This window comes from Malurus melanocephalus, unplaced genomic scaffold (genome assembly GCF_030028575.1).
Source record: "Malurus melanocephalus ecotype Western Australia unplaced genomic scaffold, MMel_1.1 scaffold_40, whole genome shotgun sequence".
NCBI lineage: Eukaryota > Metazoa > Chordata > Aves > Passeriformes > Maluridae > Malurus > Malurus melanocephalus.
Window position 1 is genome coordinate 1,323,979 of NW_026623272.1, and position 27,030 is coordinate 1,351,008.

General features: G+C 39.5%; 1 protein-coding gene across 2 annotated transcripts in view; it reads left to right on the forward strand.

Annotated features, from left to right (window-relative positions):
* SLC12A4 (solute carrier family 12 member 4) overlaps positions 1–25,888 on the forward strand; it is a 44,963-nt gene extending 19,075 nt beyond the window's left edge. Inside the window, exons 2-24 of one of the 2 annotated variants that reach the window (XM_057364620.1) lie at positions 563–657; positions 1,906–2,037; positions 7,826–7,972; positions 8,537–8,591; positions 8,921–9,051; positions 9,487–9,728; positions 11,570–11,784; positions 12,731–12,895; positions 12,976–13,074; positions 13,811–13,868; positions 14,563–14,737; positions 15,119–15,237; positions 15,692–15,790; positions 16,117–16,236; positions 16,983–17,087; positions 18,047–18,215; positions 19,289–19,484; positions 20,174–20,343; positions 20,499–20,630; positions 20,727–20,834; positions 21,514–21,698; positions 24,275–24,408; positions 24,723–25,887. In XM_057364620.1, coding sequence (XP_057220603.1) covers positions 563–657; positions 1,906–2,037; positions 7,826–7,972; positions 8,537–8,591; positions 8,921–9,051; positions 9,487–9,728; positions 11,570–11,784; positions 12,731–12,895; positions 12,976–13,074; positions 13,811–13,868; positions 14,563–14,737; positions 15,119–15,237; positions 15,692–15,790; positions 16,117–16,236; positions 16,983–17,087; positions 18,047–18,215; positions 19,289–19,484; positions 20,174–20,343; positions 20,499–20,630; positions 20,727–20,834; positions 21,514–21,698; positions 24,275–24,408; positions 24,723–24,814 — 3,143 coding nt within the window. In that variant the 3' untranslated portion in view covers positions 24,815–25,887. Of the gene's footprint in view, positions 1–562; positions 658–1,905; positions 2,038–7,825; positions 7,973–8,536; positions 8,592–8,920; positions 9,052–9,486; positions 9,729–11,569; positions 11,785–12,730; positions 12,896–12,975; positions 13,075–13,810; positions 13,869–14,562; positions 14,738–15,118; positions 15,238–15,691; positions 15,791–16,116; positions 16,237–16,982; positions 17,088–18,046; positions 18,216–19,288; positions 19,485–20,173; positions 20,344–20,498; positions 20,631–20,726; positions 20,835–21,513; positions 21,699–24,274; positions 24,409–24,722 lie in introns of both variants that reach the window. The other variant, XM_057364621.1, reaches the window with a different exon arrangement.
* Positions 25,889–27,030: the final 1,142 nt, after the last annotated feature.

Below are 27,030 nucleotides of genomic sequence, written 5' to 3' on the forward strand. Positions count from 1 at the left end.
TTTAAATATTCAAAACACAGTAAGGGTAAAGGTATGAGGGTGTTTAATGTCTGGGATTAGCGGGCATAGTGAAAAACAGCAATTGGGAATAAAAAGGAGGGGGCTGTTAATCTGTAWTCTTTTGACAGAATCTGGTCTTTGAAGTGTTCAGTCTTACTAAATGTATTTAATTGGGTTGGACATASAGCTCAAAAGTTGCTGTCACCATTAGTAGTGATTTCTAAATGCACAGGAGCTGTCCTGGTGCTTGTGACTGTTCTATCCAAGAAACAGTTGCAGGAGTAACTAGAGAATGAAGGCATGGTATAGCACTGCAGCTCTGGCCCTGCTTGTAAATTTTACTTTGAGGTGACTTTTATTCTATTTTAATGAAACAGAGATGTAGAAATAGAAATWATTCTACCTTGAGAGTAACACCTTTGATATTGCTGACATTGTATAACTTGAGATATTAAAAAGAAACATATTCAATTAACCAAATAAGTTTATTTCCTATGGATTTATCAAGGTTACAAAGTCTATTCTTCTGCTTATCAAAACCTGCTTCTTTTTCTCTTCACAGGTCATGGCAACCATAAAGAAAACAGTCCTTTCCTGAACAGTATAGAGGCTGGCAAGGGAGGTGATTACTATGACAGAAATCTGGCTTTGTTTGAGGTAATTTCTAGCTGTTTTTTATCCTTCCAATGTGATTTGTGATCTCCCATGATGGGAGGGATTGAGCACATGTTTCTTCCCCACGCTGTTTTGTGGGTCTGTCTGGTGTCAGAGGTGCAGAGCTCCTGTGAGAGGACAGAGTTCAGGTGTGTGCCCAGCTGTGAGGCAGAGCTGTGACTGTGTCCATCTGGAATAAGGAGGGGCAGACACTCATTCTGGAGGCCTTTTCCATAAGGAATGGCACAGAACCTCACCAGGTGTGCAGGCTCCTCTGTGGGACTGAGCAGAGGGAGGAGCATCCCAAGGGCCACACTGCTCTGTGCACAGGAGGTACAGGTTGTGTCAGCCCCTTTCTGGAAAGAATTGTTATCAGGTTTTTAAATATGTGAGCTGCAGGGCAGGCCAGAGGAAGGAGTAGGAAAAGGGGTGCTTGGCTCATGGGATGACCCTATTTGGGGTCAGTTTCTTCATCCTGTACAAAGCACATAATGCTACTCATCCCACCAGAAATTCTTCAAGGTGGTACCTGAAGATATGATAAACCCACAGACAGTGAAAACTCTCAGTTGGTTTTTATTTCCTGTGTGGGAAGTTGTTGCTCTTTACCATGCATGCCTTATTTGTTATGAGACATGTAAAACTTTCTAATTTCAAAGAGGGAGGAAAGGGAATGATTTTGTTCTTGGGCTTTTTTCTTCCCCCTTGCCCCTAAACTTTCAGAAACAGAAATTGGATGGGATGTATATAACGGTAGGAGGCCCTCCATACATGTGGCTTTTGGGAATTTTGTCTAGATCCACATGAATTAGATGACATAGTTTGAAAAATGTAACAAAATTATCAGAGTGCATGCATGTCTAGAATGAGCAGAGYTTAATCACTAAATCTCTGATTTGTTTGGCAACTTGACCTTTTAAAAAGACTATCTGTTGATGTAAGCTGACATTAGAGATACATGCAAGGTACACATTCATTTCCTTACAGTTCCAAGACTACTTTACTGCTGTAATTATGCTTTTCAGCATAGGAGAATAACTCACATGGTGCAGACATTTTGGCATAGCCCATTCCTATCAGAGTTGCCCTCCTTTCAGAAAATTAAAAGCTCTCGTCAGTGGTTCAGGCACAATGAAATACTCTGTCATTTCCTGGGTGATTTTCCTGGTGTGTTCCCAGGAAGGTGTGATCCCAGCCACCCTTCAGAAATGCTGTGAACTGCAGGAGTTGACTTGTTGTCTTCTTCCACAGGAAGAACTTGATATACGACCAAAAGTGTCATCTCTGCTTGGCAAGTTGGTCAACTACACAAATCTTACTCAAGGTGTCAAGGAACATGAAGAAGCAGAGAATACTGATGGATCGAAGAAGAAAGTATCAAAAGTAAGTAAAGATTCTCTCCATGGCCAGCTGATGAATGGGATGATCCCCTAGGTGACTTTTGAGGAGCTGGCCTGCTTTCTGCTTTTTGTTAACCTCTCTCAGGAGCCACGACAATGTTGCAAAGAAATGACATAGAACCTGCAGGGGACCAGCTGTTCCCAGAGAATTGGGRTAGATGTTGGTATGGATTTAGAGAAGAATAGGATAGGCTTTTGATGGGATACAAATAAAAACTAAACAACCCCCCAGCTTTTTCCCAGTGYTCTTTTAGCTGCCCTGTGGTATCTGACACATCTCTACAAGCCTGGTAGGTAATGACACAGGGGTTGCAGGAGACAATACCTGTCTGGAGTGATGGGTGGAGGTCGGATGGGACACCCTGGGGCAGTTCAGGAGTCATTCTGGTGTCAGGCACTTGGGCAACTGAATTGTGCCCCAAAGGACCTGCATTTAGATGGTTGGCCCATTCAGGCTGGCCTTGGAATGATGGTAGCAGGTGAGGTTTGATTGTTGGTASTTAGATTTCTATCAGGAGGGCWGGGTTTAACTGCTCCACTCTCCTCYGGCAGTGCTGCAGGTGCTTTGGGTGCTGCTGCACCTGCACGGTGCTGTGGTTGCATTTTATGGCTCACAAATTCYGTCAAGAGAAAGGTTTCCAAAAAGCTAAGATAGCACTTGAATTCTGCAGGTTTTATAGCAGTGCCCTACAAAGTTTGGGCCATCTCAGAAGGAGATGGAGGTGATAATGTTGAAAACCAGTGGGGCTCTCAAAAAGCATGCATGCCCCCCATGCTGGACACCCTTACTCACATTCCAGTTTCTTGCTCTGCAGTTTTACATGGGGATAACAAAGTTGTTTTGTCCGGGTGAAGGTTAAAATTCAATTTTATTTGAGACCACATGCACTRAAGTGCTGCAATATTGTGGTTAATATGACATCATTGCAGGACTGAGCTAAGGTCATCTGGGTGAAGTAGCTGCATTCTGGTCCTACAGGCTGACGTTAAAAAAGTAATTTAAACATTTTACTTATGACTTTSTTTTGTGTGGTATTTGCTATTATACTAATTGCTGAGTCTTGTCCATAGATTTACTCTCACTTTACCAATAAGGAACGTCAGCTGCATCTCTGTTTTAGAATGCTTTTGGTGGGAATAATGTGTTAAGCTGTTAATATGGTATTATTGCATAATCTAAAATAGTTTTCATCTTTCTGCTATCAAAAGCAGATTGATTATTTCCCTAATGAAAGTAAAATGGTGGAGGATATGATAGATACAGTCCTTGGATTTTGAGAAAGTTCTGATCACTTCAGCTGTTTATTTCCTTATTAATTGCCTAACCAGAATACCAGAGTAAGATGCAGACCAATCTGGAAGCTAGCACCTTGCTTCCCTGCTGGAAAAAGGATTGGGAGAATGTGGTGATGGATCTGTAGTATAAAGCTGGTTAAAGCAAATGGGTATAAAACTGCACAAAGTAAAAATAGGGGAAATATCAGAAAACTGAGAACTTGTTTTCAATCCCTGGTAGAGTGCCATGCATGGTGTGGTGTTAATATTTCTACATTTAGGTATGATTCATACTTGGATATTTTCAACTGTTTACTGCCATTAAAAAGTACTATTGTCTTTATTAAAGCTTTGCTTCTRTGGCAAAATGGAGTTCAGGCTTAATTACTGGGTTTTCCTCCAGTATACTTTCCCATGTCCCAGAAATGAGTGTTCACAGACTTCTCAGATGTTTTCTGTAGAATGGGTTTGGTAACCTTTCCAAAAATGACAGTATCGTCCTGTATTAATATCTCAGTGTTTTCTGTGTAAACAGTGCAGTTTCCTTAAGCCAACCTTTGTCTGCATGTCTGTCTCTGGGATAAATTTACATCAGCTGCAATATCATAACTGCAGGTTGAATTTCTTCTGCCTCTATTGCCATGAGCAATATAGAATTTTAAACATCTTGCATAATATAAGACTATTGAAAAAAATTGCCAATAATTATAACATTAAAACCAGGAGATTCAAAAGCAGTGACTRGACAAGGGTATGGATTGAAGGTATTCAGAGACAGTGCAAATGGGATTCTTTTACATATTTGTTTTTAATCATGTGTGAAGTATATATCACTGTGCTGCTGTTACCTTATCCTTCCCATCTGAGCATGAGAGCAGCAGGGCTCTTTTAAGTGGCTAAACCACTGTTAACCCAACCTGTTTGTGAGTGCTGCACTGGGTGTGCTCAGCTGGTGTGACAAAAAATAACATGCCTGTCACTTGCTGGAATTGGCATCTCACAGACAGGAACTGGAGCAGGGCAGATGAGCAGGCTCTAGATCTGATAYTCCAAAATATCTGAGGAAAGCAATCCTCTCAGTAAGTAATTCTCCTAGCAGGTAAGACAGGTCTCTCAGAGAGTCTCTTCTTGGGACCTAGCACAGCCCTGCCTGCCAAATCATGTCCTTTTAAGTTCATTTCATTTCAGTGAAGAACATTTTTTATATGAACATATTATCTTGCTTCAGCAACCCCACTAAATACGTTTGATAGTAGCATTCTGTGATAGGTACACATCAGGTAGAAATGACACAACTCCAATGTAATAAGGTAGAAATTGGGTTGCTTTTTCTTTTCTAAATGCAGTCTTGTAATAAAGCACTTAACAGTCACAGTGCTATAGAAATATTCCCTTCTCATGATGGAACAAAATTAGATAAACTGTTCTAGTTCATGTGTCTTTAACAAGGCAGTTGATTTCTGTGCTGCTGTCTGTCCTCATGCTACAGAGCAACTGTAAGAGCTGTCATTGCTGATCAATGTCCCCGAGCCCTGCAGCCAAGTGCTTTAATAACCCATCCCACTGGCACAATGGAAATAGTGTCCTTCAGACTCAGATCAATATTTACATAAATTATGTGTCTGCAGCTGATGAGAGTGAACAGAAACACGATCTGCATCACTGAAATTGAGACTGTTTTCCAGATTTTTCTGTCCCTTCTTGCTTGTTCTAAAACACTGTTCTTCAAAATGACTCTGTTTTTTATTTCCTTTGTGCAGCACGGGGTGTTACATTTTTTCATGTGGTTSCTGTTGAGGCTGAAATAATAATACCCTTGTTTCAGGTCACATTCTGTTGAGACTTCAGCACTGGTTTAAWATCACTTAGTGATGATTAGATGCTATAAAAACGGGTCAAGTCAGTGCAAATTACTGGTATTAAGTATTTCTGTGAACAAGCTGATTCAAGTAATATTTCAAATAATATTCTTATGAGTATTTTTGTTTTTCCCACAGGGTAAGAAAATYTAGACTAAACTGTTATGCCTGAGATACACTTAGTGATACTGTGGCTTGGGTTTTGGCTGTGGGCAGACACTTGGGCATTTCTTAGGCTGCTCTGTTCTGCAGTGGTCTCACAAGTGTACAACTAATGCACAATTTCTCTTCCTCTGTGGTCAAAGTGAGCTTGTAACTTGATAGGCTTAAAAGGCCACTTAGGGAAGGGGAAAAGATGATGGAASAGTGGAGCAAAGCTGCAGGGACCACAAAGGGCAAAAGGAAAGAGCTGAGCTGAAGTGGATTCTTACACAAAAGAAGCAGGTTTTGGGAGATGTATCAAGGGCAGGCTGAAATCTCACCTGATTTCATAGTGTGTGGARGACTGTCACAAAGGTCCACTTGCTTCCCCTGTGTAGAAACAACAGGCTGGGCGTCTTTCCTTTTCCCAGATACCAGTTTTGACAAACTCTGACTCCATTATCCTGAGATACCCACATGTCTGATAAATTTGCTTCGTGAGTTCAGAGATGTTGTGAGGGAGTGACTGATGGATGAATGGTCAGATAGATGATGATAAAAGGATGTGGAATGTGTCCTTGAGAGGCAAAGKGTCCATTAATGTGACAATGGGAAGCTCCTGGGCTGAGCAAAATCTGCCCAGTGCCTGGCAACATTATTTAGTCCTTTCTCAGCTAATCTTTATGCACTTAGAGACAGTTGGAATCAAAAATATTAAAACCTTCCCTTCCCTGAGGAAATAAGTACACTATAAATAATACTTCATGAAGATCCTCCTCAACTACAGTACTGGAATAACTCAGTAAAAAATCCTTACCTTACCCTGATCAGGACACTTCCGTACCTAGGGTCATTTCTGTTACTATCAGAAGACAACAATTTATTTTGTTCTCATACATAGTCCGGACAAAGTTGATCAATTTAGATACTTAGGATGGTATTTTTATAAAATGACAGGTGATGGTTTAGGGAATTAATTTTTTTTTGGTGCTGTGGTGCTGGAACAGCTTTGGTCCCATGCTTGTAGGTCTCATGGGGTAACTCCCCTGCAAACCCTTAGCACTTGAGTCTGTTGCCCACTCTCTTTCAGGAGATTCACCTGAGCTGTAGGTGCAAAGTCTCGTTGATTTTTAGCTTTAGTCACACAAAGAATTTAAAGCTGACTTCAAAATATTCAGTCCTCAACTCCTGACAAAGAGTGGTTTAGATCATTCGTGGGCACAGTTTTGTTTCRTGTGTGGCAGGGCGGATTTCTAGTGCAGATGAGGAAATTCTTGATTGTAACATGTAATTGCAAGTTGAAGCACTAAATTCCTTGTTTGCTTTTGACCTGGTGATCTTACAAGTGTGRTTCTTCTAGATTTTGCTTTGTGGAGCAAAATACAGTCTTGGATTACCTTATGTAAAGCTTTTGGCAGACTTATTATTGCTTGTCTTAAGTACTATTGCTTTGGGTTCATGACTTCATTTGTCTATGAAGGTGCTATTTATTTTTGCATCTAGTTAATGCTGGTGGAGTCAAATTTGAGCAAGTTAGATCATCTCCCTTTAATATCCTACTCATTTGAATGATTGTCCAAGGGTTTCTTTAAATGCTGTCTATGTAATGTGTTTTGAAATTCATGTTTATTTTTAGAAGGGAGTATGAGAAGGGATGAGCCTTTCAGAAATGACACTCTATTCCCCCTGTGTTTAGAATTCAGTATAATTTTAAATGCAAAAGGAAACCTCAGAAAGCAGAAGCAATGAAATGTCTTGGCAGGAAACCACAGAGATTTGGGACTCTGAAATGCTGCTAGTGCCAGGTGTGCCAATGCAGCAAACACTTCTTGGAATAAAGCCCTTACCAGTGGCACTTTGATGCCATTATTTTGGATAATTATTCTGCAGGATGCTATGTTGAAGGCTAACCAGTGCAGCTCCTGTGAAGTCACACATCTTGTATTTTCTCAGTTGCTGTCAMAAGTAATTCAGAGTCTGATGTGGAGACTGAGCATAAGAAAGGGTGGAACCATTAGTTTTACATGGAATACATAAAATAGAATACATTATGCATGTCTCCAGATTGTTTCCAAATTTTTTCTACTTGTAACATGACAAAAGTATGTTTTCCTTGAAGCTAATTTGTGAACTCTGAGCAGTAGGGTGAGGTYCTATCTTACTTGGGTTGTGCAGCTGTGGAGCACGCAAAGTGTTTCATATTAGAAACTCTGGCTCAAGAAAAAACAAACAAAAATATCTTGTTAACAATCAGTATTAAATACTGAGGATAATCACTTCAATATTTGGAAGGGTCATAATTTAATTCAGAAATTAATAATTTGGGAGTTTATGTTGGATTTTGTGGAAGTCCAGCACAACAGTATTTTGAGTGTTTCTGCCTAATGTTTCCCAGGTAAAAAAAACCAAAAAAAAACCAAAAGAACTTCTCAGCTTTTTTTGTTATCTCTGCTTTGAATAACTTCAGTTAATGAATATCAACTTTGTTTCTTTCAGTCACCCAGCATGGGCACCCTGATGGGGGTGTATTTACCATGCATGCAGAATATCTTCGGGGTTATTCTCTTTCTTCGGCTGACCTGGATGGTGGGGATGGCTGGAGTTCTTCAGTCCTTCCTGATTGTRTTGCTTTGCTGCTGTTGTGTAAGTATTTAGGTACAATAATGCATGTGACATAACCTCTGTGAAACTACTGAGACACCTGGAGAAGCAGCATTGGAGGTGCTTGTGTAAAGAAAAGTCAGATTTATGCCACACACCTCTGTCATGTTCACAGCTGTGCAATTTTTTTTTTTTTTTACTGCTACTTCTAAACTGACAAACTGTGTCTGCTGTAAATACAGTCTTAAAAATAGTGTTTGTTCAGCAAATAGCTGTTTTCCATGCCTGCCCCAGGTGAGGGCTGCCTGGACCAGCCTTTGTTGGAATTGCAGCTCCACAGATGGAGGGACACCTGCGCTCTCTTATCTTGCTTTGTCTGCAGACACCCACTGTGTGACCTGATAAAGCAGAGGCCATCTCTCAAACAGAAGTCTCAACAGCTCAGTGATTAAATTCCTGCTGCCCTTGTTTTCTTTTAGATAGTGACAGGCGGAATAAATGGAAATACTATGGTAGATGCAGTGGCAGCTTTATTTTATCAACAAATAAGTTAYGTTTTAAAAAATGTTGTTGATACAATTGCTTCCTTTTCCCTGTTTTCCCCAGACTATGTTGACAACCATATCAATGAGTGCAATTGCCACAAACGGTGTTGTTCCAGGTAAGTGTAGYTAACAAATGTCTCAATTGTGTTAAAAAGGAAAAAAATAACCCAAAACCTAAGTTGTTCATAAGCTGTTAACATGATTTTATGCCAGAGAAATTGGCTTAATTGAGGATACAAAGCCTGAATTCATATCTAGTATTTSTTTTTAGTATCAGTCTTGGGACAGATAATTTGATTTGGTTTTTACCCCTGTGCTAACAAAAAAGATATTCAGTTTAACCTCAAAATAGCAAATATGCGGTATATAATTCTTTTGTACTTCGGTGAATAAAAAATGTAAGTTTGGTATTATTAATTTTACTCTCACTTTTCTTGTTTCACAGCTGGTGGCTCCTATTTCATGATATCTAGGTCACTGGGCCCAGAGTTTGGTGGAGCTGTYGGGCTGTGTTTTTATTTGGGAACAACATTTGCAGGAGCCATGTATATCCTTGGTGCCATTGAGATTTTATTGGTGAGTAGTACCASAGCAATCCATTAAAGACAAATAACATTGAGAAAGTACCCCAGCATTCTTGTCCCGTATTTTTATACACATTTACAAGAAGAGACCAGAAGGTCTCCAGTTCCTTGGTGTCCAGTTCTTTACCACTAGTGCTTCCCTTTGGAAGCTGCACACTCTGTGAGTATCCAGACTGGGAGCTCTTCTGACTGCACAGATCAAAGTATGGCTTAATCCATGACACGTGCTCCTCTTTGATAAARTTGCCTCAGCTGTACTGCTGACATAGAAAGGGCTGTTATCTCTTGACTTTTCCTGTAAAAGATTGCCAGTGAAGAGCTTTTTGCAGAATGGAAAGTAATTTACGTTTCTTGTATGGCTCCACGATCCCAGACAGAGTTCTGTGTGGGTGTTCCTTCAGTTCACTTTTGCTCTCTCTTGTTTCAGACATACATTGTGCCACAAGCAGCAATTTTTCATCCATCCGGTGCCCAYGATGCATCCAGTGCCATGCTGAACAACATGAGGGTGTATGGCACYGTGTTCCTCATCCTCATGGCAGTGGTGGTCTTCGTGGGTGTGAAGTATGTGAACAAATTTGCTTCCCTCTTCTTGGCCTGYGTGGTAATATCCATCCTGTCCATTTATGCTGGAGCTATCAAGTCCATCTTTGACCCACCTGTATTTCCGTGAGTAATATTTCTGGATTGGGGTTATAGCTTTGCCCGTGGGTCTGGAAGTTGGAGTTTGATATGGAATACTTAAAACTTATGTCTGATGTGTTGTTGAAGCTACCTTTTTTATGAATTACTTACAGTATTTTTAGCTGTGTATAATGACACTGAGGAGAGCTCATGGAACAGAAGTTTCTTAGGCTAAAATGAACACATTTTTTAAACTGTTTTGGTAGAAGGAAGTCTCGTGGTGAGGYTGATGGAGGCTGACACTGCTCTGCTTCCTGCAAAGACAGCTCAGTCTCTTGGCCTGCGGCCGTTGAGGTTTGAGTGGCAGCGGTGCTGGGTTATTTGTGGCAGTTCTTAGGGAGCAGTTTTGCAGGTCCCTTTTCCCCAGGCCAGTCAGACATGACACACTGCCTTCGTGGTTGGAAATTTGTGGTTTKGTAAACTCCTTGCTGAGAAACTGGGCACCTCTTGGGATTCTGATATGGGGCCGTGCTGAGGCTCCAGAATAACTTCCTTCTGTCTGTGAGGAGCCTGTCCTGGATCCAACATGTGCTCCCTGGCATGTTGGCAGCTAAACATGGAATCAGCCTCTTGAACCCAGAGCTGGAGCAGCAGTGATGTGGCTGCATGTGTTTTACCAAGAATGCAAACYGTATTTTCTGATACTGCTGACAAGAGATGAATGGAATGAAAATAGAGGAGTTGGATCTGCATAATTATTCATGTCTTGAAATGCATTGACCATAATTAAGTACTTGCAGCCCTCAAGTGTTCCCTTKGGATATTTAAGGCCCAGTGATTATAGTGTTTTACAACAGTGAAGGTATATAGCAGTAAAACAATGTCTCTACATCCACCCCATTATCTCTTAGATTGTTCTTGAATGTTTTCCCTATCTTTCTTCTTGGACTGTATTCCTCTTTTATTTTTTTCCCCTGAAGTAGCAAGAGTGTATTAATTTTTAATTTTGGAGGGGAAGGTTTCTTGGAAGTTAAAATGCACAGGCCTGCAAAAACGGCCCTGTGTTTTCCATTTTTCTGTCTTCAATGATCAGTAAGACCTGTGAAACAMTTGAAATGGAATTAAAATTAATTAAAATTATAATGGAAGAAACTTTATTYTCCTGTGGGTGTTTTCTGACAGTGGGAAGAAAAGCTGAATGAACTTTTAGTAGCAGCAAGCTGTTACATTAGACCAMTGTCTTGTGGAATTGTCTTTGGAGAAGTGGATTAAAAATTTTTCAGTGCTGGAATAAATGATGTTTGTGGTTAGASAAAAAACAACAGGGAGTGGAGGATTTTAGCAATTAAGCACAGTAACTTCTGACAAGAAGAACCTTTGCTGCTTATTGTGATTGAAATATATGTTCCTCATTCTGAAGCTAAAATGTCAGAGGTCATTCAAGTGTTGCGATTAAAAAACTGGGTTAATGAAATTCCAAATATCTTTAGATATTTTAAATATCTAGTAATTTGAATTCTAGTGCTCTTCACATTTCTTCCACTGCAGTAGATCTGTTTAACCAAAAATCCAAACAAGCCCAAACAACAGAAAACCAAAAAAAAGTCCTAATTTTTCCCTTTCATTGTTCAAGATAAATCAATCACATTCTATGAATCACATGGTCATGGCTTTTTATACCTCTCCCAAAAAGTAACCTTATACTTCTGGCCATTAAAGTGTTAAGTCTTCACTGTCCTACCACCATCCTTTTAAAGTGAGAAATGATGTAGCAGACTAGAGCCACTCGAAGTTTCCACATGATATAAGAGAATAAATATGGGCAAAGGTGGATTTCATTTTCCCAGTAGCATCCAATAACATTGATGTTCATGTTTCCCTTCCAGGATTTGCATGTTGGGCAACAGGACTCTGTCAAGAGATCATTTTGAYGTTTGTGCCAAAACTGTAGTTAAGGATAACATAACTGTGGCCTCTAAGCTTTGGGAACTCTTCTGCCACACCACAAACTTAACCACCGAACACTGTGATGAATATTTCCTAATGAACAATGTCACTGAGATAGCAGGAATTCCAGGAGCTGCTAGTGGCATTTTAATAGGTATGGTAGAATATATTTTTTTTTTTATTATTTCCCTTTAAAGAGGGGAACATGCTGAGCAGTTGAAATGGGTCAAGCTCTTCCCTGCTGGTTAAGAAAGAGGGACTGAAGAAATGTAATTACAGTGAAGAAAATTAYCTTCAGTAAAGAAAGTCAAGTCTTATAACCTTTAAAAAGAGGATMTGGCACTTTTGTCCTGATACAGTACTTGTGTGCTGTGAAATTGATTACATTTGCCTTGTTCATCTCATAATTTCAGCATGAAGTCAGCTGTAATTATAAATTATACTTACATGAAGAAGTTATTAAAATTTTTCTGAACTCTGTAGTGACAGCTCTCCACTTTAGACAGGTTAAGATTATGCCCTGAAAGATAAGAGTACTTGTGTAGAAATAGTGTGTCTGCTTCTTTGCCCTCTCCTGAATGAAGTGTAATTGAAAAGTGTTCATTATTGAAATGAACACCAGAGAACAGCTGCTTTGTGCAGGTGCTGAGTGCCAGAGGTTTGCACAGAAACCAGCAGTCTAGTTTCTGAGATTTCAAGAAGACTCAGCATTTGTTAATGAAATTTCAAATGCCAAACACATGATTCTGTAATTCTTCCACTGACTGAAGAACAAACCTATTTCTGTCTAGAAAACTGGTCAATATTGCTGCTTTGCATTCTCTGAGCTACTGTATGGTGTGGTGGCTCATAAAAATATTCAGTGTATTTCTTTGGGTTAAAATAGGTATGAGGTTAAAAGAATGTAGTAATTCATTTAGTAGTAATAAAGGGTAAGAAGGGTAAATTGATTAGACTTCTGTAGGCTGTTGATATTTGTGGGTTTTTTGTGTTGATCACTGAATTGCATTTGGAAACGTCAGTTGTAAACCGATTATAATGAGAACAGGTTTGAACTGAAACACACTTTTCTTTCCTGTGGTGTGATAATAACCTCGAAGATAACTTATGGAGCAATTATTTGGAGAAAGGAGAGATACTGGAGAGAGCACATCAGCCCTCTGTGGATGTGGCAGGCCAGAAGAACAACCTGCACCTGTACGTGCTTTCAGATATCGCCACGTCCTTCATGGTGCTGGTTGGCATCTTCTTCCCTTCAGTGACTGGTGAGAATGCTGGCATGAGGGGGCTTCCAGGGGCTCTGAGCTTCCTCCCACCCTGKGATCTTACCAAAATGTACTTTCAGGTATCATGGCTGGCTCAAACAGATCAGGGGACCTCAAAGATGCACAGAAATCCATCCCTGTTGGAACAATTCTTGCCATTGTCACCACATCACTAGTCTGTATCCTTTTAAAATTRGTAGAGTGCTGGTACATTGTACCTGATTTGTGGGACCTCTTTCAGGTCACCAGATTATCAGTGCAAGTGTGATTGTTCAGTGGGAAAAACCCCCAAAGCAGTTACAGTTTGTAACTTAAAGTTGCATTTCAGGAGTAGAATTTAACCATTTGTGTGAAYTTAAATCACAAGATCAAAAACTTTACTGGAATGCCAGATCCAAAAAGCCTGTGGTATTTTTTACTCCCCAGTACAGAAGCAAGTACAGCTTAATAACAAACCTGATAGTCAAAGATTTATTTATAAATAATGAATACCAGTGAATACCAGCAGAGATTACAAAAAAAGAACACTCAAGATAATGGTCTGCCAGATGTTCAAAATATCTTCAGGAGATAGGAGAAGGAGAGAGGAAAAAAAATTTAATATCAGCTTCTGTGCTAGTAGAAGATTAAATTGACATTTTCATGTAAAAATGCTTCATTTGATATTGTTTCCTTWATCATAACATTTAAAACTCTATTTTTGAAAAACTGCAGCTTAGGAGAACTTGTTCTCTGTAGCATTAGAAAGTGTATGTGAGCAGTGAGACATTAATTTACTTGCCAGCTTTACCATGTACTTGTGGAGATGCTGGCATGCAAATGCCATGGGATGGAGGCAGGTACTGTACTTGCCATAATTTTTGCATCTGCCATGTCTAAATAAATTCTACTTCCTTAGCACACTGTGTCCTCCAGACTTCAGTTGTGTATTATTATTTGGAGCCTGCATAGAGGGTGTTGTCCTGAGAGACAAGTAAGTTTTACTGCTTTCATGTTCTCCTTTGTTTTTCTTTTTTTGCTGTGTAGGTGTGTTCTTGCCCATCTTGTCTGCATGCCCCACTCCTCCCCCTTGGTTTTTTTTCAGGTTTTTGTTTTTTTCTTTTTTTTTTTTTTTTTTTCTTTTTTTTTTTTTTTTTTTTTTTTTTTTTTTTTAATTTTTACTTCTGGCTGCCTTTTAAACCATATTTGTATGATTCTAATTGTAAACACTGGTTTTTTAATTTTTACTTCTGGCTGCCTTTTAAACCATATTTGTATGATTCTAATTGTAAACACTGGGTTTGGAATCTTCCTGTATTCTATTTCATATTTTCTGGCATGACTCCCTCAGGTTTTCCATCCTGTGTCTTAATTCTTCCTTTTTTTTGCTGATAGTGACAAATAATGTTATGACAATGATACAAGAATTAAAAAACATATATAATGAAAAGGAAGTTTATGAATTTTTGAAGCCAAACTGCAGACACTTCCAGACTGTGTATCAGAAGTAACTCAGAGTGTTWGCTACTTTTTGTGTTTTCTAGTCAAGAAAATAACAAAATATTATTAATAATGTGGTATTATCATTTAAATGCTATTATTAATATGTTAAAACTGACTAAAAACCCAAACACAAGTCTCAAAATAGTCCTTTGAGTGTGAATTGCTGGCTGTGTTTCTGCCTGCAGGTACGGTGATGCAGTGAACAAGAATTTGGTGGTGGGCACCCTGTCGTGGCCCTCGCCCTGGGTCATTGTCATCGGCTCCTTCTTCTCCACCTGTGGAGCGGGTTTGCAGAGCCTCACTGGAGCCCCCCGGCTGCTCCAGGCCATAGCCAAGGACAACATCATCCCTTTCCTCTGGGTTTGTACACCTTCARAAGGCTTTTGCTCATACTGCCTGGCCAGCTAGCTGACTTTATGTCCTTGGAAATCAGATTTATTCTCTCTACYTAGTCCAGCACTGAAGTGAGGGTTAATATTCTTTATTTTAATGTTTTTTTTTTCTTTTGTTAAAAACAAGGAATACTTCAAGAAGTTAMACTAGACATTTATGGTAATTTTATCAAGAAGTTGAATCTAATTCAGTGAAGGACAGAAAGCCATTAGAATAATTTGACTCCTTGCTCTAGAATAGGAAGTATATAAAAGAATTAAATTTGTTTTTAAGAATGTAATTTGATTTTTTTCCATTACAACCTTATGAAATACTTGTATGATATGCATAATGTTTCTGTTTCTTCAGATCTTTGGTCATGGAAAAGCAAATGGTGAACCAACATGGGCTCTTCTGTTAACAGCATTAATTGCTGAGCTGGGAATCCTTATTGCTTCACTTGACATGGTGGCTCCAATTCTCTCAATGTAAGAAACAGGCTACTTGCTGTTTTGCTTGTTTGATTGTCTTTCAGAGCTATTTCTTAAACCAGTAAAGTGAATTCCTGGAGCTTAAGTTCCACTTCTGTAATTTCTGTGAATCCTCTGACTTTGGGCTCTACRTATAAATCTGTCTGTTTCTGCTCTGGAGTATTCTGTGAAATAARCATGTTTTTATTATACTTTTATTTGGTTTGGGAAAATATTTTGATCACAGAACAAAGACAGCATGATGTTGTGAATAGATCTAACTTGATCCAATTAAAAAATTGTTCTAGCTACTTAGTGCTTATAGTTCAGGCTAATAAAAGAGAGGGGTAGGCATGTGTGACAGAGCAGAGAGATTTTGCCTTGAACTCAAATCATATAATTATAATATATATCAGAATCTATAAATATGCATGCTAAAAGGTTTTGCGCTTTCATTTTTTTGCTTTTGCAGGTTTTTCTTGATGTGTTACCTCTTTGTTAATCTTGCATGTGCAGTCCAGACACTTCTGCGGACTCCAAACTGGCGGCCCCGCTTTAAATACTATCACTGGTGAGTGAAAGGCTGCACCTCAGTGAGCCTGCAATCTGCACTTGAGAACCCTCTCCATGAGGGCAGGGGGCATCTTTTCTTTCTCTGGATGTCAGTTCTACATAAGAGTGCATTAATGTGATATTCCTAGTGAGCCAGACCCAGATATGTAATGGCACCAGAGTTTCATTTAACAACAGGATACTAAAATTGATGGACATTGGAGGCTTTATTCCACTGCCAGTTCAGAATAGACAGTTTAAAGAAAAAAGAGCAGGAGTGTAATTGACTTGTTTTATAAGCTTTTCTGCCCCACTACTTACTAAAATCTTTGCTTTTTGTTTTAGGGCCCTCTCATTTTTAGGCATGAGTATTTGCCTGGCACTGATGTTCATTTCATCTTGGTACTATGCTTTGGTAGCTATGCTTATTGCAGGAATGATTTACAAGTACATCGARTACCAAGGGTAAGTATTAACTGGATAAAAATGAGTAAGAGGGAGGTTGGATCTATTTTTAATGAATTATCTCTGGTCTTCATTTTTGGAAATGGAACTGTCCAGAGATGACTTGGAAAGCTTTCCTTATTAKTTAATTTGTTTGCATTATTTTATTATGTCAGTGCTAAACAAAAGTCCCTGAAGGACTTTGTTGTTAGGCTTTTAAAGGTGTTTGGTGAAACTTGAGTCACTGAAAGTAGAAACTGGGTTGGGATCTACCTGTTGTGTACTGCACATGATTACCTCAGGCCCAGAACAGCTGATGCCAGCCATCTTATTCCAATTTATCTGGTGTAAAGGTCTGTCTAGAACAGTCCTTGAAAAGTTGAATCTGCAGATTGGRGTGCTGGAGATTGTTAACATTGGAGTCAGGCTGTAGTGTGGCTGTATAGCTTAATTTGGCCTAATAACTAAATCAGATAYTGAAATGCCAGATGTTTGTATATGCTTGGGAAGCCTTCTCTGTTGTGTTGATTACATATTAAGCCCAGAATGGTGGTGTCATCACAAATGTTTGRCCAAAACATTTACATTTTTCTCATGTGATCTGTGATACCACAGATATTCATGTACAAATTATAAATGTAGATGTGATCCATAGCATGTATCACATTATTAAATTTGACAGTGCTCRACTGTCTGTAGCCTCACTGTAACTGCACAATTAAGAGCTCATGGAGCCATATGTTGGCTGAACTGTTTGTTCTTCACAGTGCAGAGAARGAGTGGGGTGATGGCATCCGTGGCCTGTCACTCAGCGCAGCGAGATACGCCTTACTCAGGCTGGAGGAGGGCCCTCCACACACCAAGAACTGGAGGTACTCATCTTGGACTGGTGAAATGACTGTGGTGCTTATCTGCTTACACTGAAGGAATTAAACTGGACTCTAAACAAGATGCTKTTGGTCTGTGTGAATGGATTTAAAAGCCCAGAATATTAAAAAAAGAAGCGTTGAGTTTGCAGTAAGCTGTACTGTCACTGCCAAGCCCTGCTGTATGGGCCCTGTATGGGCAGACCTTTAGTGCCCTTTGGATCTTTAGTTGGTTTCCAAACTGGTGAACTCAGAAGTGGAACCTGGGGAAACTGGAGGTCTGTAAATACAGAGATGTAGAGGCCAGGAAAAGAACAGTGACCAACATTAATCCTTGTGATGTCATCCCTTCTTGGTTGAAAATAGATTAAGTGGACAAGACCCTCCTCTTGGTTGGGCATTGCACAGCCCTTGGGCATGGAACAAGAGGACTAGGAATCTACCAAAGACAGAGTATTAGAGATCTTTTTGTATTTGCTCAGCCAGTCAGAAAATTATGTGTACCAATACCTTAAGGAACAGAAAGCAGGTGGTCTGTGTTTAGATGRAAATATTTGTGTTTTCCATGTGTCAGGTTTCTGGATACAGAATACAGATATTTTCTTGGCACAGGTATCACGTAGATCTGGGAGAACAGCCTTGCAGTACGAACACCGTGTGCTCTAACAGTACTTAAAAGAGCCTTGAAAAACTAGCCCATAAATAAAATAATACAAGCCTCTTAAGCTGAGTATATCAGCAGATTTTATTATTATCAACACCATGCAGCAGCAGAATTCCCACAGTTTCACACCTGYTTTTAATCAAGAGAAACAAAACATTAAGTAAAATCCCTCAAATGTGTGAGATATGGAAAGAATGTTTCAGAGTTAATAGCACAATATAAGTGTGAGAGGCAGTTTTTCACGTGTGTTTTTGTGAAAGCTTTAGTTAAAAAATACTTTTTTTTTAAAAATTTTCTCCAGGCCTCAGTTGCTGGTGCTTCTGAAACTTGATGAAGATTTGCATGTAAAATACCCTAGACTGTTAACATTTGCATCCCAGCTGAAAGCTGGTAAAGGTTTGACTATCATAGGATCAGTCATCCAAGGGAATTTCTTGGAAACTTATGGAGAAGCCCAGGCTGCTGAGCAGGTCAGTGTCTTAAATACCTGAAGTAGAAAGGGGTGAGTGGGCAGGAGATGTGAAATTTTGTTTCCTAATCATCCATGGARAAAACGTCTTAATGAGGCTTCCATGAAATACAGGACTAGTTGAGCAGCACTAGAGCTGTTCAGTAAAGGACTTGCATACATGTTTCAGCTGCCAGYTGTGCCTTTGGGAATGCAAGATCAATGCTCACAGTGTTTGCAAAAAGCATTACTTCATAAAACAATCTTCATTTATAGGAAATAATTACTGTGGAAGTTTCTGTGTGCTGCTTAATGGAGGGAAGAGGACTGTTTAGTTTTCTGAATATTCWAAGTAGCATTTCAGTAACTGTCAAACTTAGCAAATGTGTTCTTTTTCAATGTATTGATAAATTTATTACAAAAAGCATTGAAAGATGGTGCGGAAAATTCATTAATAAARTAATCTTTCTCATTTTGTAARCWTWACATTGTAGCCCTGTTTACATCYGTATAGCATCAGCCTATTTGTTTTSTTCCCCAGAGGCTTTTTATATAGGAGAATTGTTACAAAAGGAAAACTAATTCATGGGCCATGTGTTGATCAAGTTCATGTAGTTTTTAAACAAATAAAAGGTATGCTTGATAGGTATGTGGGATTTGGTGCTTATATTTGTAAATTTAATATAGCACAGCATATTACATGGGAATCTGAAACTGAAAATCCAAATGAAGTCAATTGGCCTTGAGTTTAAAAAGGTGAGTGTTATAGGACTAGAAAATGGAAAGTGAAATAGTTACACAGGTGTCAGTCTCTAACAACTACTATGAACAAGATGATAGTACAAACCAAAAAACCCTTACCTTAATCTGTTAGAAATGATTATGATTGGAAGGAAACTGTGTTTTAAACAAGTGGGTATTTTCTCTTTTGCTTTATTAAGGAAATTTGATGAGCAGAACTTTRCATTGAAATGTGCTTTACCTATGGACATGTGAACCAATTTACATTATTTACATTATAATGCCGTGATAGAGAAATATTAGGAGTTCCTTTTGGAAAGGAAAAATGACATTTTTCCTTGTCTTGTCTTGCAGACTATTAAGAATATGATGGAAATTGAGAAGGTGAAAGGATTTTGTCAAGTAGTTGTAGCCAATAAAGTCCGAGAAGGAATTGCTCACTTGATCCAGTCGTGTGGACTTGGTGGCATGAAACACAACACTGTGGTTTTGGGGTGGCCCTATGGCTGGAGACAGAGTGAAGATCCAAGGTCTTGGAAGACTTTTATAGGTGAGCTTTAAAGGTTCTGCATGATCAGACATTGTGAACAGAGATGTTTATTATACACAYGGTACACACAGGATTTTAACAGAATCCTTGTCAAATTTGGGTTGGGTTTTAGTCTGTCCTTTTTAGTATTGATGGGAAAGTAGATATGTTCTCAAAAAACTGCTCTGTTTGAAATACTGCTTCCTGTAGGTAAAAGATCTTCAAAGGTCTTCAAGGGTCAATCTAGTAGCTAAAACTCACGTGTCTAACAAATGGCTAAAAATTTACAGACTTGAGAGATGCTAATTTTATGAAAAACTATAATTTGTTTCCTAGATAATCTCTGTCTTGTCACTAGTTCTCACTATCCTTCACTAGTGGATAACACTCCCCTTGCCTCTATCCCTCTCCACGTATGGTATAGTTACTTAATCAAATTAGAGCAGAGCAGATGCTGTCTCTCCTCATGTTAGCTTTGAAGATCATGGCTTTTATTTCAAATGTGAGATAGGGCTTGTGTTCCTGTGAGTCTGCTTTATCCTGGCTTTGTCATTTGTATTGACCTGTTTGCAAGCCTTGCTGTGCATACTTCCCTTTATATAAATGGTAACTTTTATGGGTTGCTGATATTTGCCCAGGGAGTAGCATTTTCCTAACCATAGATGACTCTTGCAGAAGTGGAAGTAACTTGTTCTTCCCCTCCTGGGCAGGTACTGTTCGCTGCACAACTGCAGCTCATCTGGCTCTGCTGGTTCCCAAAAATGTGTCTTTCTACCCAAGCAACCATGAGCGTTACAAYGAAGGCAACATTGATGTGTGGTGGATTGTGCACGATGGAGGCATGTTGATGTTGCTTCCTTTTCTTCTCAAACAGCACAAAGTAAGCAACTACACACCTACTTCTGCACACATTAGTTTAAAGAAACAAGGTCCAGTTGTTGTATTGATAAATGAGTAGATATGTTGCTAAGTTTCTGTTTTGTRGAGCAAAATATTATTGGTTCAAATAACGGAGAGTTTGTGTTCGCTCATCAGGTTTGGAGAAAATGCAAAATGAGAATTTTCACTGTAGCTCAGATGGATGATAACAGCATCCAGATGAAGAAGGATTTGGCTACTTTCCTCTATCAACTCCGAATAGAGGCAGAGGTAGAAGTAGTAGAAATGGTAAGGGAATTGAGCCCATTTTTCTCCTTATTATGTAAGTAGTCATATTTGGTTATGACTTGATTACAAGCACAATATTTGTCCTTCTTTCTGCAGCACAATAGTGATATCTCAGCATACACCTACGAGAGAACTCTTATGATGGAGCAGAGATCTCAGATGCTGAGGCAAATGAGGCTGACAAAAACTGAAAGGGAAAGGGAGGTACGTCATTTGTGCTTGTTCTSTATGGGCTGCTGAGGGGGATGACATGAAGTGCCTTCCTAGTAGTGTGTTATGTAGCTGCTGCTTAAATTTAACTCCTGTGTTCTAAAGATGTAAGGAAATACTTTTAGTGTAGCTATTTTTGTTTCCCCAAATTGCATGTAGTTCTTATTTTTTTTCTTTATGTGGGATATCCGGTATTTGTCTCAATTTATAGCATATCCTGTTTTGCTTCTGAAGATGTCACTGCCGTTTGGACTTACAGGACATGTGGCTATGAAAAGTGTCTGTGACACGTAGCTATGAAAGATGATCCATCTTTTCTGCATGTGTTTGTCAAGCTTTTTTTTTAGTTGTCAATTTTGGGTCGGTCTTGTCTGTTGTTTCTGACCATGTCATGATGTGAGCTAGACTGACTTTTTTTTTTTTGTATAGATACAGGCCTCTGTCAATCCAAATTCTGCTCGGCTTACACCCATCAAAACTGTTTAAAGTCAGTTTGGTATGTAAGATTTTCAGCTAGGGTAGATGCCTGSTATCAGAGCTCTCCTAAAGGCTAAATTGACTGAGCAAAATAAAAGATATACAATGGAACAAAAAGTCTTATCATTGCTTAAAGAGAACCAGAGAGCATAAAATAAAGTCTCTGAATTCACCTTGTCACTCATGTGCCCTCCAGGCTCAGCTGGTGAAGGACAGACATTCGATAGCACGTCTGGAGAGCCTCTACTCAGATGAAGAAGATGAGGGAGACCCTGTTCCTGAGAACATCCAGATGACCTGGACAAAAGAGAAATGTGATGCTGAGAAACGGAACAGAGGCAGTGCTGTGGGAAGCTTTAGAGATCTCATCACCATTAAGCCGTGAGTCTTGTCTAAGTCTATGCATTGCATCTYCTGAAACTCTGCATGTGCTGTGCTTTTATTTTCTTTTGTTTGCTGATCCTTGGTTTGGAGTTGTGCTATAAACACTGAGACCTGGCTATGAAAAGACAGCAGTTAGCCTCCCCAGAAATCTCWAACCAATTAGAAGTTCACACATTCCTCAGTATTTCACTAGGTATAGTCAAATTCTAAATTGGAGCTGMCTGTAGCAACTTCCCTCCTTGTCTCCCAAATATCTCAATAAAATACACTGATAATTTCACTGAATTAAAAAAGATGATAATCTCACTGACCAGTGTGTAGTGTAGATGTTTAAGGCATGAAGGAAGAAGCTATGGAGATGGTGTTGGAACAGCATCTGTGTGTGACAAATCCTGTGAGACAGAGTTGCTGCTGCAGGAGCACTGACAYGTAAAAGCAGCTGTAGCACTGGCACGTGTGTGTCCCCTGAAGAGTGAGAAGTAAAGGTCTAATTTGGCTTTGTGTAAACATGTGTGAGTCTCCTGTGACTTCTTTGATGTCCTACATCTCACATGAAGAGCTCAGTCAATCAGTTYTGCATACTTGGCAAAGTTCCAGATTTCCTCTTCCTCGTAAATCAGAATTCAAGTCTGTTCTAGGCTGAATTTTACTGTAGAAATTCTGCTGAATTTGGTGTTAACTACCTGTACTTTTTCCTCTTCCATGCTTTCAGACAGTGGGAAAACTTGTAAGTTTGTTATTTAAATTAGAAGTACATTAAGATGGTTGAGAGGAARGACTTAATTTTCTCAACTAAAAGCAGAAAAACTATGAGTACTGATGGAAGAAAAGGCACTAGAGTTGAGCAGTGTTAGCAATGTTTTAAAGGGAGCAGGATTAGCCACTTAAGCTTAGTATCATTATAAATAGGATGTAACAAACKACAAGAGTTGTCCTGACGAGAACTAAGGATAAAAAACAATTCCAGTCTGAACCTATTTTCTTAAGCAGAGTATGACACAAGCAGGGGGAAACATTACTCATTTAGAGAAGCTCTCATTCCACAACACTGCTAGGATGTTATTTCTGGCAGCTTCTGGGCACTAAACAAGCCCTTTCTTGTAGCCTACACCTTCAAATCACTGGGGAGATGCCAATTTTAAATATCACTTCAGAGAAGACCAAACCTTTAGTTTTCAATTCCCTTTCCAAAACTATACATAGCTAACAACTGTCTGTTCCTGCTGCTGGTTTCTTCCTCACTTCTTGTAAACATAATCTGACCTCAGTGTTGTCCCTTGCTTTCTGAAGCTGATGTGGTGAAGGCAGAGGGTGTCCTTGCTCCAAATTAAGTAAGAACATGAAGTAACAGAGAAATAATTCACAGTGGTAAATCATTCTGTTAGCATAATAAATATGATTCTTCCCACTGCATCTTCTTTTTTCTATGTTTATTAATTATTTCTTTGCAAATCTGAGTATCAGAAGAGCAGCAAGGTTTCTACACTCATATGAAAAGCTGAATCAATGAAACCACAAATTCATATTTCATTCTTTTCTACYAATGCTTATTTTTCATATATTAAAATGAAGACAAAAACCTCACAAGTGTGAATATATTCTCSTTTTGCTGAGTTTATTTCTGTGTTGCATTTCCTTTTATGTTACCAAAATAGTGGTTGGTTTCCTGTAAGAAGGAAACATTCTCTGGCTTGAACGTAACTAAAGGTAACTCTTGAGTTTTGTTCCTGTATGAATTGGTGTTATTTTGTGTTCATATATTCCAATAATTAATGCTTTTACAGAGGTAAAAGCCTGGATTCTTAAGGAGCGGAGGCTTATGAGATTATGCTGCACCTATTCCCTTTTCTCCCATAAATTTTGAACCAAGTGGCTACTCAAGTTTGAAAGTGTGATTGAGATTTTAAAGACACCTGGGTAAAAGCATTTCTTGCGAATAACCAGGCAGAGAGGTTGATCAGTGTCCTGAAGGAGAGGTTACTGCGGAAAAGCCCCGTTCCTCCAGCCTGTTGTGGGCCTCCATCCCCTGTTTCTGCCTCCCATGATTGCAATCTGAGCAAAGCAGGCTTTCTCTGGAGATGCCAACTGCTGTTCAACACAAGGAGGGAAGTGTGCTCCTGGCAGTGAGGGCTGAGGACAAGGTGCCAGTTCCTGTTTGGTTTCCTTCTCTTGTAGAGTTTAGTGCTGAGGGGAGCTGCGAGGCCTGCGCTGCCCTGAGGGAAGGCCCTGCAGCCACACCACAAAGAGCACATCCCCTCATGCAATTGTGCTTTAATTTCTTATGCGACACTAAATCATCTGTATAAAGTACGCTTTTTTGAWGGGCAGTGTAACTTTCTAAACCGGAGACTTGACTCCAGAGATCTTAAAACCAAGGGACTAGCTGCACCTGATTAACTCTGTGAAATCTCTTTTGTGTCTTCRTCGTGAACTTTGAAAAAATCTCTGCGTGTTGAAATTTTAAGAGGGTATTTAGGAGATTTGAGAATGCTTTTAAGGACCTTTTAAATAACCTAATAATAGCATTCAGAGGCATGTCTCTAACAGTAAGTCTGAATGTGCTTGTTCTACAGGAACCAGTCTAATGTCCGGAGGATGCACACAGCAGTGAAGCTGAATGAAGTAATTGTAAATAGATCGCACGATGCCAGACTTGTGCTCCTCAACATGCCTGGTCCTCCAAAGAATACTGATGGAGATGAAAACTGTATCCTTTCAGGCAAGCCCTGGGCTGCACAGAAGGTTTTTCTGTAATCTGTTTTCTTCAATTAATTTTGCCAGCAGTGCTGTTGAGCTGTAATATGTGACAGTGTCCCCTGAGTGGAGGGTACTGGCTTGTGGCTGTCAGGTGGTAATTGTTTAAAGGAAAAGGTGCCACAAACTCACAGCATTTTGGTATCGAGACAGATACTTGATCTGTGCCCCTAAGCCACACCAGGGCTGAGGGCTCTGAGCTGGCCCTGGTCTAATCCCTGCGTGTTTTGGTTTTGATATGTGTTGTCCTTGACTTCACTGAAACAGACATGGAGTTTCTCGAAGTCTTGACTGAGGGTCTGGAGAGGGTATTACTTGTCAGAGGYGGCGGCCGAGAAGTCATCACCATTTACTCCTGATTTAGAAGCTTCTAACCCTGGTCTTCATTTGCCTTCTTGGCCATAACGGACATTCCAGTTTTAAATGGAGAAGAAAAAAWGGATTTTTGCCTTTCTCCTCATCCAGTCCTGTTCACTGTTTTTCCATTTGCAACATACATATCTTTTGGGATTGCAGTATTTGTTACACCATCCAATTAGCAACATAATTGTGAAGCTGCCACATTATTCAGTTTCTGCTTTGGTACCCCAGCATTTGTGCATGTAGTTTTAACACTAAACCTATTTTTAGTCAGCGCTGCTATGTGCAGTATTTTTAGTAACTGTATGTAAAGTTAGGACATGAAAGCCAGTTACTGTAAAAAGATTTAAAAAGCTTTTTATATTAGGTTTGGGGGATAGATGTGCATTATATAGCAGCTAGTTTCTGCTGAAGTTCAGCTATAAAGCATTTTCTAAGAGCACACTAAATTGTAAGAGAGGACTGAAAAAGCTTTTCTTTTCTGGGTTTATTTCCAGAACTAAACTCTCAGTATTGGGTAAGAATTTATACTTTTAATACAATTATTGATAGAGATTTAAATAAATTATGTTGATATAGTTGAAATTATGTATGTAGCTTGCTATGAGTTTTGTTGCTTCTGAGACTTCAGGTTCTGTGAGGCCAGATCCCTATTTATTTTTGTATTTATTTGTCAGAAATATTGGATATGCAGATACAGACTGTTTAGGAGAACAGAGATCTCACAATAAATTCTGAATCACCAGTGGATTGAAGGACCAGTCCTGGGCAGTTCTTCCATGCTTTAAATTTCTTGCAGACCATCCATCAAAGTACCTTGAGCATGTTGGAGTCCCGTGTAGAGCCAGGTGCTACGCTGCACGCACAGCGATGGGATTGCACTTGCACAAGTACAGGGGACCTGCTGCTTCATTGTATGCTTTATGCCCTTAGAGGGAAAAGAAGAAAAGAAGACCTATATTAACCAATAAGTCTCTGGAGATTTTATCAAGCCCATTAAGTTGTACTTTATGTACAGAACATTCGTATTTTTTCAATAAAATGTTGCATACACTTTGAACCTGCTCTSTGTTCTGTGTGTGAGGGGGGATTGTGCAGGAAGAGCCTCTGCTCTGCCCTGGTCTGACATCAGCACCACTGGACTCACCAGGTGAAGGACAAAAGGGCTGGAACTCACCCAGATTGCACCAGTCCTGCACAGGGAGTTCAGCTTGGACTTCAGAGCAGCTGGGGGGCACTGCCAGACCYAACAGCCATGTACAACTCTGCACCTGTAGACTGTTAAACACCCACAAATACCCTCTCAAGATTTCTGGCTGTCTGGTAGTCCCATGCCAAGGATRGGTGTGAATAAACTTCCCTGGGATGCATTAGTGGTACTGGAAGAAGGTGGGGGTTGACACGTTTCTGTCCCATGTGCTCTTGCTAGCTGGTGTGCTAGTTCTGTGAACCCTGTTGTGGTACTCCTGGGTGTTTCCCGATCACAGCATGACCAGTTTGTCTGAGAGATGCAAATCTGAGAAACAATTCTGGCTTTTATTTTGAATAACTTAATAAAAAAATGCCATTTRTAAGTGTTTTATAGTTTAAGCTTGTTCTCTCTGTAAAGGACATACCTGATGGGAACAGGRTGGTATTAATCTATGCCAAGATCCCTTCAAGACAACAGCCAGGAAATACCTCTGGGGTGTGCTCTCTATCTGGTATTTTTTTATCTCAACAACAGTCTTTGCTTTTTCGGTTTTGAAAGCCAAAATTAATGTCACTCACGCTTTCAAACCAATGGAAAGAATAAAGCTTTCTTATTTGCAAATGCTGTGCTATTTGTAGAGATTATTTTTACATCTTCAGAGCACTGAGTAATGGAGTGCAAGTGTATAGCAATTTTGATAGTTACCGCCTATTTGCAAACATTGTTTTATAGGAGTAATACAAAAAGTTTATGAAAAYCTTTGTTCCTTGCTTACCAAATGTGATCTCATTCAAACACAGTGAGAAATTTGTACACCTTCTCCTTATGAAATTTTATGCAATTGGATGATGACTCCACCTCATAAAAGGATTTCAGGGCCATCTGTTACCTGACCCAAGTAACCTGTTACCCAAGTAACCTGGCTTTATTGTGTTTTTACATCAAAGCAACCAAGTGAATCTCTTTACAGAGACAGTGGATTAGGTTTTCAGAGGTGATTATGTGCCATGGGGATTAAAAGCC